The sequence below is a fragment of the Eleutherodactylus coqui genome, chromosome 8, assembly GCF_035609145.1.
Source record: "Eleutherodactylus coqui strain aEleCoq1 chromosome 8, aEleCoq1.hap1, whole genome shotgun sequence".
In the NCBI taxonomy this organism is placed as follows: Eukaryota; Metazoa; Chordata; class Amphibia; order Anura; family Eleutherodactylidae; genus Eleutherodactylus; species Eleutherodactylus coqui.
In genome coordinates this window covers 206985016-207002311 of record NC_089844.1, presented here as the reverse complement: position 1 = coordinate 207002311, position 17296 = coordinate 206985016, and the positions used below count along the sequence as shown (strand labels likewise).

At 50.4% G+C, this 17296-nt stretch overlaps 1 protein-coding gene across 2 annotated transcripts in view; it reads right to left on the bottom strand.

Moving 5' to 3' along the window:
- Positions 1 to 17296, bottom strand: part of PFKL (phosphofructokinase, liver type) — a 115758-nt gene that overhangs the window by 92144 nt on the left and 6318 nt on the right. For both annotated transcript variants that reach the window (XR_010786465.1, XM_066577269.1), the window contains exon 2: positions 13204 to 13277. Coding sequence is in view for 1 of the 2 variants with exons in the window: in XM_066577269.1 (XP_066433366.1) it covers positions 13204 to 13277 (74 nt within the window). In the remaining variant the exon portion in view is untranslated. The remainder of the gene's footprint in view (positions 1 to 13203; positions 13278 to 17296) is intronic.

The window sequence follows — 17296 nt, the reverse complement described above, 5'->3', positions numbered from 1 at the left end:
AATTATGTGTGTATTGTACTTCCTTTGAATAAAGAAGAAGAGTATCGAGGACTGACTGATAACAGTCAGCTCAAATACATATATTCATGCATGGAGCTTCTCATTATAACCAATCTGGAGCAGATCAGTGAAATCTTCTGGAATATGATTTATTCCCATAACACACTGCTGTGGCTTTACAGTAGTATAGCAAAATTGGGCACCCCCTCATCCCCACACTGTTCTCCTACAGTATGTGGATGTTATTTTTCTGCCCTACAAAGGCACAATGCATTGCTGCGTCAGTCTCGCTTTGTTTTCTTGCAGACAATGGGTGCAAGGTATCCAGGAGCAAGCTACAATTTGCTCAAGAAAAAGTCATCTTCCTGGGCCATTGTATCTCAGAGTGTGCCAGACACCTCTTTGGAGGTTCGCAAGGCAGCAGTATAGGACATGTACCTAGCAATTGGATAAGGCTCAGGACATTTTGGGGGCCTTGTTCGCTACTGCCGACCAAGGCTTCACTCTGCTTCCCAACTCATGCAACCTCTCTATGGCTGTTTGCCAGCAAAGCCTTTCCAGCTCACACAGGAAGCAATAGACTATTTGCATTCCTTGAAATGGGCAGTTTTAGCACCAGCGCTGGGTACACCCAATTACGAAAAGTCTCTGTATTGCACAGAGATTGCTGGTTGTGGGACGACAGTCCTGACACAGACCCATGGCCATCTACACTGCCCATGACGTTCAGGGCACACTCGTCATCTCTCGATGGCTGTTACGTCTACAATGCGCCTTACTCTTACCCCCCAGTGTTACATTGTAACGGTGCACAGTTATGAATCCAGCTACATTGCTTTCACTGGATTCAAAAAGGGGAGAAAACCCTCGACTTCAAATCCCTGAAGGAAGACGGACAGAAAGAGGTTCCACACCCCCGTTATTGTGTAGCTCCGACGCCACAAGAACCTGTGGGGTTTGACATGAAAAAGATGAAATCGATTGCTAACCCAGATTGGCTCCAGGTACCAGGAAAATGGTAAGTTTCCCACGGCTATGCTGTTGTCACACAGAATCAGATAACAAAAGCGTAGTCACTCCCTCTTCACCCGTCAGTACAGGAAGCGGAGGCGAAGGCCCTAACGAAGGCATGTAGAGCGGCTGATGGTAATACTGCAAATATTTACACCGATTCCAGATCCGCTTTTGGTATAGCCCATGACTATGGGCCCATCTGGAGGGTGAGCGCATTCCTAACATCAAGGGGTAAACCCATACAAAAGGCAAAAAAGTGTGAGGCAGCTAATAGAAGCGCTTACATTACCAATAAAGCTAGTGTAGTGACCAGGCGGTCACGAGTCAGCACGCCCACAGGAGACACTGCACATCCCTCCACAAATAACCCTGTGGTTCATCAATCCCTTAGCCACTCTTCAGGATAGGCTCAATGAACTAATGTAGGTCATTTGATGTGTGCAAGAAATTGCTGGAAATGTTCATTCATTCTAAGGCACTAGCGTACAAAGAAATTACACTACTTACTAATTTCTTTCACCCAGAACCCCTTCGCGGGGGCGTGGCTAGCAGGCAAAACGGCCGGACGCAACTGATCTAGGCTCCCACAACGACGCTCTGAATCCTGATAGAATCCTGTAACAGGTACACCACAGGACCGGAAAAGACGACACTTAAGACCCCCCAGCGGCGCCAGAAAGCATAAAGCCCCGCTCCTAGAGACAGCCGATCCGAAGGCCGGCGGAGACAGACCTGAGATGCGGCAGAGGTCCGGCGGAGATCAAGCAGACCTGCGCAACTCACCACTTCACTGACGCCCAACCGGCAGAAGATCGGCGAGGCAAACAGGAGAAGCAGCATCCGAAGGCAGCGGCGGAGAGCCGAGACACACCGGAAGCCCCGGAGCCCGAGTGCCAGTGGCGGTGAGAAGGAGAAAGGTACATGGGGGAGGGGGCAGCCAACAGGACTGAGATCACTCTGCTGCCGCACGGATAGGTGCCTGAAGGCAGACAGAGTGCTGAAAGTCGGAATCTCTCCCGGCAAGCACCCCCCGCAGCTAGCACCCCCCGCAGCTAGCACCCCCTGAATAAGGACAGCCGTCATTGATAGAGACGGAGCCACAACACGAGGTGCCGCCATTACACAGGGGCAGAGAGAGAAGGCGTGGGAAAAAGGCACAAGAACCCCTGTTTAATCATACCACAAAGCACCTGACAATAAAGAGACATTAAAGGGGTTGTCCCGTGAAAGCAAGTGGGTCTATACACTTCTGTATGGCCATATTAATGCACTTTGTAATATACATTGTGCATTAATTATGAGCCATACAGAAGTTATTCACTTACCTGCTCCGTTGCTGGCGTCCTCGTCTCCATGGTGCCGTCTAATTTCAGCGTCTAATCTCCTGATTAGACGCGCTTGCGCAGAAGGGTCTTTTGCCATCTCTTTGCTCCGGCACGAGCCGGCATTCTGGCTCCGCCCCCTTGTACGCGTCATCGCGTAGCTCCGCCCCGTCACATGTGCCGGTTCCAGCCTCCTGATTGGCTGGAATCGGCACATGTGACGGGGGCGGAGCTACGTGATGACGAGTACAAGGGGGCGGAGCCAGAACGCCGCTGCTGCTGCAGCGCATGAAGGCCTCCTGGAAGCACGATGCACCGTGGGACGGGACAACACAGGCGCCATCTTAGCTGCTGAACTTTATAAGTTATTATTTCATCTCAACAGTAAGTAGGAAGCTGTTTTTAAACGGTTTAAAGGGCTGCTTTATGCCGGGGGGTGACTGGGGGAATGTGGAGATTTAAGATTTTGCGGTTTTGGCTCGGGACAACCCCTTTAAAGATAAGCAATATATATGGCACAGAAGCCATCCCTGCCTATATATATTATATATATATATATATATATATATATATATATATATATATATATATATATATATATATATATATATATATATATCATAAATGCAAATAAGAAAGAAACATCAAAGCAGGGACACAGAGGAGCTGCTTTTAAGAGAAATACTACCCTACAAAGTAAGCTGCAAGGCACAATACAGTATAACTCAGTGTGCAGACAGGCTGACCACAGAGAGCAACAGCTGTAAAAGAAATAGAATATCTACAGATATAACATAAGCAATTTTACCTCATATACTACAATATATAAACGGACTATACAAGTTCTCTCATCATGAGCACAGTGCAAAAAACAATCCCGCTATTGATAAACTAAAAGACTTTGCAAGGACCGATAGCTCTGAAATACCGCATAAAATGGCTAAATCTACACCCGCTAAAGCCAAAAATACGGATACAGAACCAGAGCAAGAATCTGAGCCAACACTGCGCCAGCTACTAGAGGCTATCAATGCCTGCAAAACAGCCGACAGGGAAAATAGAGATTAAAGTAGACGTCAACCTGATCCGCCAAGATCTACAAAATGTGAGAGGACGTCTAAGTGAGGTGGAGGAAAGGGTACAGCCGCTCACAGCTGAAGTGCAAACAGCAACCCAAAAAGCCCATCTATGCCACTCCAAAACGGACGGTTTGGAAAATCGTCTACGACGAAACAAGATTCGTATTATCGACCTCCCGGAGAGAGTGGAAGGCTCATCCCCTGAAACCTTCCGAGCACAATGGTTAAAATCAACACTGGGAGAGGATGGATTTACACCTATGTTCACAGTTGAAAGAGCCCATAGAGTACCAACAAAACCACCCGCACCTGGTGCACCTCCAAGGCCATTATTGGCACGTACCAACAAAACCACCTGCACCTGGTGCACCTCCGAGGCCATTATTGGCACGCATCAACAAAACCACCTGCACCTGGTGCACCTCCAAGGCCATTATTGGCACGTACCAACAAAAGCACCTGCACCTGGTGCACCTCCAAGGCCATTATTGGCACGTACCAACAAAACCACCTGCACCTGGTGCACCTCCGAGGCCATTATTGGCACGCATCAACAAAACCACCTGCACCTGGTGCACCTCCAAGGCCATTATTGGCACGTACCAACAAAACCACCTGCACCTAGTGCACCTCCGAGGCCATTATTGCCACGTATCAACAAAACCACCTGCACCTGGTGCACCTCCGAGGCCATTATTGGCACGTATCAACAAAACCACCTGCACCTGGTGCACCTCCGAGGCCATTATTGGCACGTATCAACAAAACCACCTGCACCCGGTGCACCTCCGAGGCCATTATTGGCACGTATCAACAAAACCACCTGCACCCGGTGCACCTCCGAGGCCATTATTGGCACGTATCAATAAAACCACCTGCACCTGGTGCACCTCCGAGGCCATTATTGGCACGTATCAACAAAACCACCTGCACCTGGTGCACCTCCGAGGCCATTATTGGCACGTATCAACAAAACCACCTGCACCTGGTGCACCTCCGAGGCCATTATTGGCACGTATCAACAAAACCACCTGCACCTGGTGCACCTCCGAGGCCATTATTGGCACGTATCAACAAAACCACCCGCACCGGGGGCACCTCCGAGGCCATTATTGGCACGTATCAACAAAACCACCCGCACCTGGTGCACCTCCGAGGCCATTATTGGCACGTATCAACAAAACCACCTGCACCGGGGGCACCTCCGAGGCCATTATTGGCACGTATCAACAAAACCACCTGCACCTGGTGCACCTCCAAGGCCATTATTGGCACGTATCAACAAAACCACCCGCACCTGGTGCACCTCCGAGGCCATTATTGGCACGTATCAACAAGACCACCTGCACCTGGTGCACCTCCGAGGCCATTATTGGCACGTATCAACAAAAGCACCTGCACCTGGTGCACCTCCGAGGCCATTATTGGCACGTATCAACAAAACCACCTGCACCGGGTGCACCTCCGAGGCCATTATTGGCACGTATCAACAAAACCACCTGCACCTGGTGCACCTCCGAGGCCATTATTGGCACGTATCAACAAAACCACCTGCACCGGGTGCACCTCCGAGGCCATTATTGGCACGTATCAACAAAACCACCTGCACCTGGTGCACCTCCAAGGCCATTATTGGCACGTATCAACAAAACCACCCGCACCTGGTGCACCTCCGAGGCCATTATTGGCACGTATCAACAAGACCACCTGCACCTGGTGCACCTCCGAGGCCATTATTGGCACGTATCAACAAAAGCACCTGCACCTGGTGCACCTCCGAGGCCATTATTGGCACGTATCAACAAAACCACCCGCACCTGGTGCACCTCCGAGGCCATTATTGGCACGTATCAACAAAACCACCCGCACCTGGTGCACCTCCGAGGCCATTATTGGCACGTATCAACAAAACCACCTGCACCTGGTGCACCTCCGAGGCCATTATTGGCACGTATCAACAAAACCACCTGCACCTGGTGCACCTCCGAGGCCATTATTGGCACGTATCAACAAAACCTGCACCTGGTGCACCTCCGAGGCCATTATTGGCACGTCTCCTCAATTGTTGAGACATTGCTCTGAGACAAGCGAGACTAAGAAGCCCCATTACACACAATAATGCAGTGGTGTCAATATTCCCTGATTTCTCGGCCGAATTGCAGAAACAACGAGCCACATTCATAGAAATTAAAAAGAAATTTAGACAACGAGACATTCCATATTCTGTGGCATATCCGGCAAGACTGCGAATTGTTTCAGAAGGGAAAGCAGTGTTTTTGCATAGACCTGAGGAAGCAGGGGAATGGCTACGAATGCATCCAGCTCCAAAATAAACCAAAGACTAAAGAATGGGACTGTCAATATTACACACGTGTGAAGAAGGGGAAAAACAGGAAGACCCCAATAGGAACAATACTTGGTTAACCCCCAAAAAAATAAAGCAATCTGAGTTACAAGAAGCTGATTTATGATGGGAGATATTCATGTGGTCTAAGGGTGGGAGGGGGAACAACGGCCAACATCAAACAGAACACATAAATGATAATTGGCAAGCTGAAAACATACGCCCAATTGGGGGCTGATGGATCTCGGCCGAGGTTCCACCTTCAATTATTGAATATTAGAGCGTCTATAACAAATGATTAGTAATCTAGAGCAGGAGGGGGGAAGGAGGAATAGAAAAATCGTTTGAGAAGTCGCGGATTTTCTGGTAAAATCCACCAGTAGCTGCGTTTCTCCTTTGGTTCACCGTACTCTAGGTTGGAATCCGATAAACACCCGTAGAGACCCAGAGGGACGATTTGTCTTTGTATATGCCGAGATTAATGCCAGACAATATGTTATTCTATGCATCCATCACCCCCACACGATAATATACATGTGATACAAGCGGCGGTCATGTTCGCACATCAATACCCACTGGCAGAGATCATATGCATGGGAGACTTCAATCAAATGATGGATCCTGTAAAGGACAGATTTGCCATACAGACATCCCTGACCATGCGGGACTCTCCAATGAAACAGACGTTTGATGGGGTGGGGTGGATTGACTTGTGGCGCTTTAAACACCCAGACATCCGGGAATCTACATGCCATTCCCCGGGTAGAGGATCCCTGTCCTGGATAGACTACATATTTGGATCATCAACACTAACTCCATACTTAGCGCCAATAACACATGGCCCTAGAGGAACATCGGATCATAACCCAATCCCACATGGAGGCTCAATCCCTTCTGGATGAAGCTGATGGGAGCACAAGACAGAATCCCAGACCACATCAACACGTTTTGTCAAATACACGAAGAAGAAAGACGAGAAACATTAAAGTGGGACACGATGAAAGCATATCTTAGATCAGCAGTATCATACATTAAGGGCTCATGTCCACGGGCAAAATAAGAATTAAAATCCGCAGCGGATTTTAGCTCTTCTCGTGCCCGCGAATCCGCACCCCATAGGGATGCATTGACCACCCGCGGGTAGATAAATACCCGCGGATCGTCAATAAAAGTGATTTTAAAAAAAATGGAGCATGAAAAAATCTGGACCATGCTCCATTTTCATGCGGGTCTCCCGCGGGGACGGCTCCCGCGGGCTTCTATTGAAGCCTATGGAAGCCGTCCGGATCCGCGGGAGACCTAAAATAGGAATTTACTCACACGCTCCATTTCTTCTCTTCGCGGCGGCGCCATCTTCTCTCCGACGCGGCCGGATCTTTTTTCTTCGGGACGGCGCATGCGCGGGGCACGTCACCGACGTCATCATGCGCATCCGCCGAGCCGAAGAAAGAAGATCCGGCCGCGACGGAGAGAAGATGGCGCCACGGCGAAGAGAAGAAACGGAGCGGATGGGAGGTGAGTTTATTCTCATTTATTCCTATTTTCAGCGCTCATGTCCGCGGGGCAGGAGGGACCCGCTGCAGATTCTACATGGAGAATCCGTAGCGGGCCTGATTTTCCCCGTGGACATGAGGCCTAAAAGAACAACCACACAGGCCGATCTTAGGATAGAACAGCAAGTAGTTGACGCTGAAAAGCAATATATTACGAATCCCACAGACACCAACAAAACCCAATGGTTAGGACTGATCCACCAATACAAACACCAGCCACACGGAAAAACTAAAAGGAAACTTTTCTTTACAAAACAATACTTTTTTGAAATGGGCAATCAGTCCAGCCATTTATTGGCCAATTTGATTAAACAGAATGGGCAATCTAACTCCGTACTTAAAATTAAAACGACGGATGGCCAGTTACTGACAGAGGCCCAATCCATTGTAACTAGGAATACTACACTAATCTGTAGACCTCCACAAGCAATAAATCAGTAATCGAGAATCTAGACTATCTGGAAGACATAATGTTCCCGACTCTCACACCCGAACAGGTTGAATTACTAGAGGCCCCAATTGACATAGAAGAAGTCCAACAAGCTATAGAAGAAATGTCGGTAAATAAATCCCCCGGACCGGATGGCATCCCTCTGGAGGCATATCGGAAATATATAGGCCAGTTATCACCAATTCTACACGGCGCTCTGCAGTGGGGATATAATATAAATTATAATAAACCCTGGGCAATAGCATCTTTAGACACAAAGAAAGCATTCGATTCGTTACAATGGAATTTTCTAGAAGCTTGCCTGACCCGTTTCGGCTTTGGGCCATGCTTTCTGGGATGGATTAAGCTATTATATAAGTCACCGATGGCAAACGTGATAGTTAACGGTATGCCATCAAGGCAGTTCCCGTTATCACAGGCAATGCGTCAGGGATGCCCACTATCTCCAGCTCTATTTGCCATAGCAATAGAAGCATTAGCCATTCGTCTGCGTAACACCCCCACAGTAACAGGAGTGCAATGGGGGGGCAGAGAAAGTAAAATTGGACTATATGCAGATGATATGATCCTATATCTCTGCAACCCTGAACACTCCTTCCCACGAGCCCTAGAAATAATAAACCGTTTCTCCAAATATTCCGGACTATACATAAATTGGTCCAAGTCGGCAATAATGCATAAAGCTCAAAACCCCGTCACGATCCCAAGCGTACTCTCCAGCGGATTATCAGTAGTGACAACATTCAAATATCTAGGAGTCAACATAGTACAAGATCACGAAAACACCCTAGTGGAAAACATAGATCCGTTATATGAATCAATAAGTCAAGATATGGTCTAGACTACGCCTCTCGGTGGCCGGGCGGGTAAATCTGATAAACATGGTAATTCAGCCCAAATGCCTATACTCCTTACAGCATATACCGGTTCAAGGACCAGAGAAGTTTTTTCAAACATTAAACCCCTTGATCATCCGCTTTATTTGGGGCCAGTCCAGATCCAAGTTGGGACTCGCTAAATTGCAAAGATCTAAAAAAAACAGGCAGGAATGGCATTGCCTAATTTAAAATTATACTATTTATCGGGCCAATTACGAAATCTGCGTCCCCGGTTCATCGAGGGGGAATTGCCACTGACTGATTATTATCTAGCCAGCGAGGTGGAGGGGCGAAACCTAATAGGATTCCTGGAACACCCAGAATATACAAAACCATCTAAATTACTACCTATACATCGACTGGGCCAAATCGGTGCGGCGGGTGGCAAAGGAGATCCAACAGTTTACGGATATAATCACCGATACCCCGCTGTGGGGAAACCCCACCCTACCATCAGTAACATCACTACCAGATATTGGACTTCCTTAGATGCTGGGGGATATATATGAAGACAACACAATACTATCCTACATACAACTACGGGAAAAGCTGCAATTGCCGAAATTACAACTATTTAGATACTTCCAATTAAGACACGCCCTAAATGCCCAATTTCCACCAGAATCTGTTAAAATTTCTAAATACCCAACAGTAGGCGTCTTTAAAACACAGGGGCCTAAGGGATTGCTATCAATACTCTACACACACCTATTATCAGTTTATGACAAATGGAAGATTAATATGCCTACCCTGACCGAAGAAGACTGGCAAGACGCAATGGAATCACACCTACTAGTGTCACCGGCAGGTAATAAACTGATACCACTATATGTGATACACCAGGCATATCTCACACCAGTCCAACTGAGTAGAATGGGCAGAATAGACGCGTCGACATGTCACGGATGTCACCAATCGCATGCCGACTTTTGGCATCTACTGTGGGAATGCCATCATGTAAAGAATTTCTGGGAGGAGGTATTCAATGTCTTGTCTGTGCTCCTGCCGACCCCTCTGGACATAGACCCCAAAATAGCAATATTTGGATTGATGGAGGAAGAGGCGTGGACACACTAGGATAAAATATTATTTATGGCCAGAAAGACTGTGGCCATGAGATGGATGGCAACGAGACCGCCCTCCATGTCACAGCGAGACCGCCCTCCATCTCCCAGCGAGACCGCCCTCCATCTCACAGCGAGACCGCCCTCCATCTCACAGCGAGACCGCCCTCCATCTCACAGCGAGACCGCCCTCCATCTCACAGCGAGACCGCCCTCCATCTCACAGCGAGACCGCCCTCCATCTCACAGCGAGACCGCCCTCCATCTCACAGCGAGACCGCCCTCCATCTCACAGCGAGACCGCCCTCCATCTCACAGCGAGACCGCCCTCCATCTCACAATGGAAAAGGCTAGCTGACACTAGAATAACATATGAAAAGGTAGTTTATAGAGATGAGCGAGCGTACTTGGATAAGCGGTACTCGCTCGAGTAATTGGCTTTATCCAAGTATCGCTGTGCTCGGGTCTGAAGATTCGGGTGCCGGCACGGAGCGGGGAGCTGCAGGGGAGAGCAGGGAGGAACGGAGGGGAGATCTTTCTCTCCCTCTCTCCCGCCCGCTCTCCCCTGCTCCCCGCTGCGACTCACCTGTCAGCCGCAGCGGCACCCGAATCTTCAGACCCGAGCACAGCGATACTCGGATAAAGCCAATTACTCAAGCGACTATCATTGTAGGCAGAGCAGTCACCACCATGACGAGGCCAGAGTTGGCACTTAAGCTACTCCTACTCGCTGCACTAGGAATTGGGAAAGTTAAAGGCCATAGTAGAACAGATAAGTCCCGTGGCTATAGGAAATGCATGTGCAGATGCCATATAGTACAAATCCGAGGAGCAGGCTCATCCTCAGGCTGCAACACCAACCATTCCGGTTAATCTGGAGCTGCTTCATTCACTCCAAGCTCAGATCTCACCGCCTGAACTGAATGGCTGGGCAGAGGCTGGCGCCAGCCACCGAGATGTTTGCCTATGGGGAAAGGAACCTCGCTTGTGCTTATGAGAAAACACACCATTGCCAAAACTGTGCATGCACAATGTCTGGCCATGAGTGTTCATATAGTATATGAAACACTAGCGGCAATACACAGCAAATAGCCCGAACACTAAAGCGGGCTGCCAAGGATTCAGCATTCCCTGCTAGGCAGTGAACTACTGACCGGGTATTTCTTTCAAAAAGGTAATCAAAAGCCTTTATTGTAGACGTGTCAGATCGTATGGATTCTTCACATACAAGCAGTGCATTACCTTTTGGAAAGAAATTCTGGGTGAATAATGGTGGCGGATGGCACGACTGCTCTGCCTCCGAATAAGATGATCAGCGGGGCTGGATGGAACGAGGTGGTGAGCGCTGATACTTCTCCTTATAGTCTAGTGACCGGGTACACTGCCATGCAGGAAGTGAACAGTAGGTAATATAGGCTTCATCACAGAAGAGGAGGATCTGGACGGCTGCAAGTGACGTGACCCAACGACCTGGAGGAGCCAGAAGAAGATAGGTGAGGGGAAGATCTAGTAAGACGACCGATGGGGGAGGAATAGGTGAAATAAAGTAAAAAGGGGTCCAGCGCTCCCAGGAAACTCTCTGTTCCAAATTAGTCCAAGACTTCTTATCATCAAAGTACAAAGGATTCTTTATTTAAAACATGTCCGACGCGTTTCGTGGCACAACTGCAACTTTCTCAAGTGACATACAAACAGATTGTCTTCATTCAAATACAAGTATTCAATAGGGCTTACCCTTAACGCCACCAATGAGCGACCAAAGACTCGATTGGCCCGTGGGACCGCATAGTCCTTCCGGCGCAAGGACCTATCTAAGACGTCCGGGTGGCGTGAAGGACTTCCGGGTCTCTGAACTCGGTATATTGCAGGCAGTAAGGAGCATCGCTGTGTGAATCATGTGACAAACCTCGTCACATGATCACCCGATGTAACCGCATTACTTAGCCAACGTAGGACGCCATGACGCGCATGGGGAGGAGGCGTCACCATGGCAACGGGACGCACTCTCCGATATTGTATGTCCCCTTAAGGTAAGGTCTAGGTTGATGTATGAATAAATTAATAAAAAATGAAAAATAAAATGTAAAACCTACATCTATGTCGTTTTTTTATATAAAAAAATTAATTAAAATCCTATATCATTATGGTCCCCTCCACTCCCAAAAGGATGTTATCTGACCCAATTTATTGGGGACACCTTACTAAAACTTCTCCAAAACCTCATTTAAGCCGTATGGAGTGAGTGTATTTAGCTTGTAAATCCAATACATCTCCTCGATACGTAAATTTCTCACAGACCATAAGGAGATGCTTTCTAGAGGGGTGACCTTTAAACCTGATGGATCACAAACCGTCTTCTTGATGGGGGAGGAATAGGCAAATATAGTTTTGGGTTTTTTAATGTCAAAACCCCCCTTAAACTATAAATCCGAAGAGCCACGGCAAAGAGTTGTGTAAACCTTGGACTGAGTGCCTACCTTTAGCCCTCTTTTCCATAAGGTTTAAATCCAGCAGGAGGGCAGGATTGTCTCCATTCGAGATCCTTTTTTGGATCAGCTGGGCTGTACTTTCCTCAAGTGCTACAAATCTATCATGATGCCTCTACGGGGCACTTCCAGGCCTTTCAGAAACATCTCAATGGGTTCCATAAACAAGTTTTTGCCTTCCTTCCAGTTCCTAGTTCTGTGACCGCCACATACTTAAGCCAGAAGATTGGGTTGTTCTCAAAAGACATGTGAGAAAAAAGCCTGGATTCATGATATGAAGGACCATATCAAGTGCTACTGACCACCACTACCGCCATGAAACCAAATTAGGTCCACTTCATTCGTCCTGAGACACCAGCCGATTATGGGGGAGCTTCCTGAATGCAAGACCTCTAAATCAGGGGTCCCCAATTCCAGCCCTCAGGGACCACCAACAGGTCATGTTTTCAGAGTATCCTATGGTAAGAATGTCTGTGGCACCGACAATAATTACATCACCTGTGCAACAATGAGGAAATCCTGAAAACATGACCTGTTGGCGGTCCCTGAGGACTGGAGTTGGGGAACACTGCTCTAAATGATGTACTCCATGAAGACTGGGAGAACAGGTTTATAAAGCACAAGGTCCTAGTGGGCAGTTTCTCCAATAACCAAAAGCTCAAGAATTGTTGGATTTGTACACAGCCTTGGCGTAGTCGGCAGGGTAAAGATCGGGGGCCATTTGACTTTTTGCCTTATGACTTGACACGTCCTGGATTAGATATTTTATGGGAGTTGTATGCAGTATAGTAGTTATGTGCCTTTTATTCAAGGTTTACCTACCTTATTTAATCTATGTACAAGTTGGGTTGCCTGACCTCATATAGATTATGGTTGTAAAGTAGGACGACTTCTGATCACATCCAATGCGGTGCGCCATTTGTAAGCTTCCTCAAGCTCCTACATGAACTCAGAGTTTGGCTGCCTGAAAACATTGACTAGTGAATTTTGCACTGACCAAGCCGTAAGATACCTCATATACGTGGAAGACTTTAGCTCCAACATAAATTCCCATCCGAGTCACAGCGCGCACCGCACCGTTCATTCCTGCAAGACAGAAAAAAAAACACGTCTTGTACAGTATTCTGTGCGCTCACAACATTTATGTCATTACAGCGGGCATGTAAAACAAGCTAAGAGTTGGACTAGAATTGCAATATACCCCCATCCAGGGGAGATGGGTGAGGGGGCCCCCGAGACCTGCCAGTCATGAGAACAGGACCCCGTGCCCTACTCTCCTGGCACGTGCACTAGCGCTCCATTCACCGTCTATAGAGCTGCAGAAACAGCCAAGGTAATCTCCTCCTGTGTAATGCTAGTGGCAGCCAACATGTACTGCGTAAGCCCGTGCCAGGAGCAGCGGTGGCATTAGTGCTACCCCTGCATTGTCTTCTGTAGTAAGTCTTCCATAAAGTTTGTGTAAATAAATACTGGGAGATCTGACTGTCTCTCCTTCCCACCTTTCCTTTACGCAATGGGCATAAGTGACAGGAAATACTCTTCTTTGTGTCTTTGTGTGATGAGAAGATAAAGATGAAGCAATAAGTGTTAGCTTTAAATGGTAGGCAGGCTTAGTAAAAGCTATGTCTATGGTGTAATAACGTAGGCTGAGATCATTCTCTCTCCTCATTCTGTGCCGGCACATTTCTTTAGTTCACTTCCTACGTCCCTGGGTATACATCAGAGGCCGGCTCCTATAACAGAAGGATGTCAGAGTTCACACAAACCGGAACGTGCAATCAAAGAGGCAGCAGACGCCAAAATACTTACCGATGTACCACAACACCCAGAAGGATGGAACTAGCCAATAAATTAGTAAATACGACATACTGGTTAACATTTTGGCCAAAATACTCAAGCTCACAAGTCAACAGTTCTAGTCTTGTGAGACTCTACTCCAAGAAGGCAACTAAAGCCTAAAGGGAATCCTGCCTACAAGCGGGGAGATCGTTCCGGTATTATTGTACCTTGACACCACCGGAAATGGTGGGTGTGGCCAGGTGACGCGCTGCCCATCCTCGGGCTCACAGGTCCTGGCAATGAGTAAAGACTGCGGTCTCTGCGCCTCCTCAGCACTCTGCTCTGTTAAGCTTGCCATCTTTGGCCTCTCAGCTGCGCCTCCTCAACACTCCGTTCATCAGCGAGATGGATTACTGAGCTCACCGGGACAGGCTGCACTAGTCTCCCTTCTGCCTGTCATCGTGGGAGTCTCTGCTGTGGCCCCTCAGCATTGTGGTCACCGGTGACAGGCTGCGTACAAGGTCGTCGGGCTCTCGGCCGCACTGCCCCCCCCCCCTCTAATAAAGACGCGGCCGCACTAGCGCCCCCTCTAATAAAGACGCGGCCGCACTAGCGCCCCCTCTAATAAAGACGCGGCCGCACTAGCGCCCCCTCTAATAAAGACGCGGCCGCACTAGCGCCCCCTCTAATAAAGACGCGGCCGCACTAGCGCCCCCTCTAATAAAGACGCGGCCGCACTAGCGCCCCCTCTAATAAAGACGCGGCCGCACTAGCGCCCCCTCTAATAAAGACGCGGCCGCACTAGCGCCCCCTCTAATAAAGACGCGGCCGCACTAGCGCCCCCTCTAATAAAGACGCGGCCGCACTAGCGCCCCCCTCTAATAAAGACGCGGCCGCACTAGCGCCCCCCTCTAATAAAGACGCGGCCGCACCGCCCCCCCTCTAATAAAGACGCGGCCGCACCGCCCCCCCTCTAATAAAGACGCGGCCGCACCGCCCCCCCTCTAATAAAGACGCGGCCGCACCGCCCCCCCTCTAATAAAGACGCGGCCGCACCGCCCCCCCCTCTAATAAAGACGCGGCCGCACCGCCCCCCCTCTAATAAAGACGCGGCCGCACCGCCCCCCCTCTAATAAAGACGCGGCCGCACCGCCCCCCCTCTAATAAAGACGCGGCCGCACCGCCCCCCCTCTAATAAAGACGCGGCCGCACCGCCCCCCTCTAATAAAGACGCGGCCGCACCGCCCCCCCTCTAATAAAGACGCGGCCGCACCGCCCCCCCTCTAATAAAGACGCGGCCGCACCGCCCCCCCTCTAATAAAGACGCGGCCGCACCGCCCCCCCTCTAATAAAGACGCGGCCGCACCGCCCCCCCCTCTAATAAAGACGCGGCCGCACCGCCCCCCCTCTAATAAAGACGCGGCCGCACCGCCCCCCCCTCTAATAAAGACGCGGCCGCACCGCCCCCCCCTCTAATAAAGACGCGGCCGCACCGCCCCCCCTCTAATAAAGACGCGGCCGCACCGCCCCCCCTCTAATAAAGACGCGGCCGCACCGCCCCCCCTCTAATAAAGACGCGGCCGCACCGCCCCCCCTCTAATAAAGACGCGGCCGCACCGCCCCCCCTCTAATAAAGACGCGGCCGCACCGCCCCCCCCTCTAATAAAGACGCGGCCGCACCGCCCCCCCTCTAATAAAGACGCGGCCGCACCGCCCCCCCTCTAATAAAGACGCGGCCGCACCGCCCCCCCTCTAATAAAGACGCGGCCGCACCGCCCCCCCTCTAATAAAGACGCGGCCGCACCGCCCCCCCTCTAATAAAGACGCGGCCGCACCGCCCCCCCTCTAATAAAGACGCGGCCGCACCGCCCCCCCTCTAATAAAGACGCGGCCGCACCGCCCCCCCCTCTAATAAAGACGCGGCCGCACCGCCCCCCCTCTAATAAAGACGCGGCCGCACCGCCCCCCCTCTAATAAAGACGCGGCCGCACCGCCCCCCCTCTAATAAAGACGCGGCCGCACCGCCCCCCCTCTAATAAAGACGCGGCCGCACCGCCCCCCCTCTAATAAAGACGCGGCCGCACCGCCCCCCCTCTAATAAAGACGCGGCCGCACCGCCCCCCCTCTAATAAAGACGCGGCCGCACCGCCCCCCCTCTAATAAAGACGCGGCCGCACCGCCCCCCCTCTAATAAAGACGCGGCCGCACCGCCCCCCCTCTAATAAAGACGCGGCCGCACCGCCCCCCCCTCTAATAAAGACGCGGCCGCACCGCCCCCCCCTCTAATAAAGACGCGGCCGCACCGCCCCCCCTCTAATAAAGACGCGGCCGCACCGCCCCCCCTCTAATAAAGACGCGGCCGCACCGCCCCCCCTCTAATAAAGACGCGGCCGCACCGCCCCCCCTCTAATAAAGACGCGGCCGCACCGCCCCCCCTCTAATAAAGACGCGGCCGCACCGCCCCCCCCTCTAATAAAGACGCGGCCGCACCGCCCCCCCTCTAATAAAGACGCGGCCGCACCGCCCCCCCTCTAATAAAGACGCGGCCGCACCGCCCCCCCTCTAATAAAGACGCGGCCGCACCGCCCCCCCTCTAATAAAGACGCGGCCGCACCGCCCCCCCCTCTAATAAAGACACGGCCGCACCGCCCCCCCTCTAATAAAGACACGGCCGCACCGCCCCCCCTCTAATAAAGACACGGCCGCACCGCCCCTCCTCTAATAAAGACACGGCCGCACCGCCCCCCCTCTAATAAAGACACGGCCGCACCGCCCCCCCTCTAATAAAGACACGGCCGCACCGCCCCCCCTCTAATAAAGACACGGCCGCACCGCCCCCCCTCTAATAAAGACACGGCCGCACCGCCCCCCTCTAATAAAGACACGGCCACACCGCCCCCCTCTAATAAAGACAAAGTTCCCTTTTGTAGCATCCAGTTTTACCGTTCAGGACATCACTGAAAACGGAGGCTGTAGTGAGAATTTGTGTGTTTATCAAAGAGAAGATGATCCCAGATCTCGTGCAGAAGTCTGGGCCCAGGAGAAATACAAATCACACCAGCCTGTGCGGTATCAGATGATTTCCATTTATTCTAAGGTGTATTTGGTTTACATACCATAAATGACATCACAGGAAAAGTACATACCTCCAAGATTAAAAAGAATACATGATAGGCTGAAACTAAAATGTTTTACACTTTTAAGGTGTAACTATAACTACAATGAAACCATTTTGAATTCAGTGAAAAGGAATGCAAGGGAGGCAGTCTGGAGACTCTTATCTTGTCTGTCTACCTGTACTGGTATAGAAAAGGTTTCGTTTAACA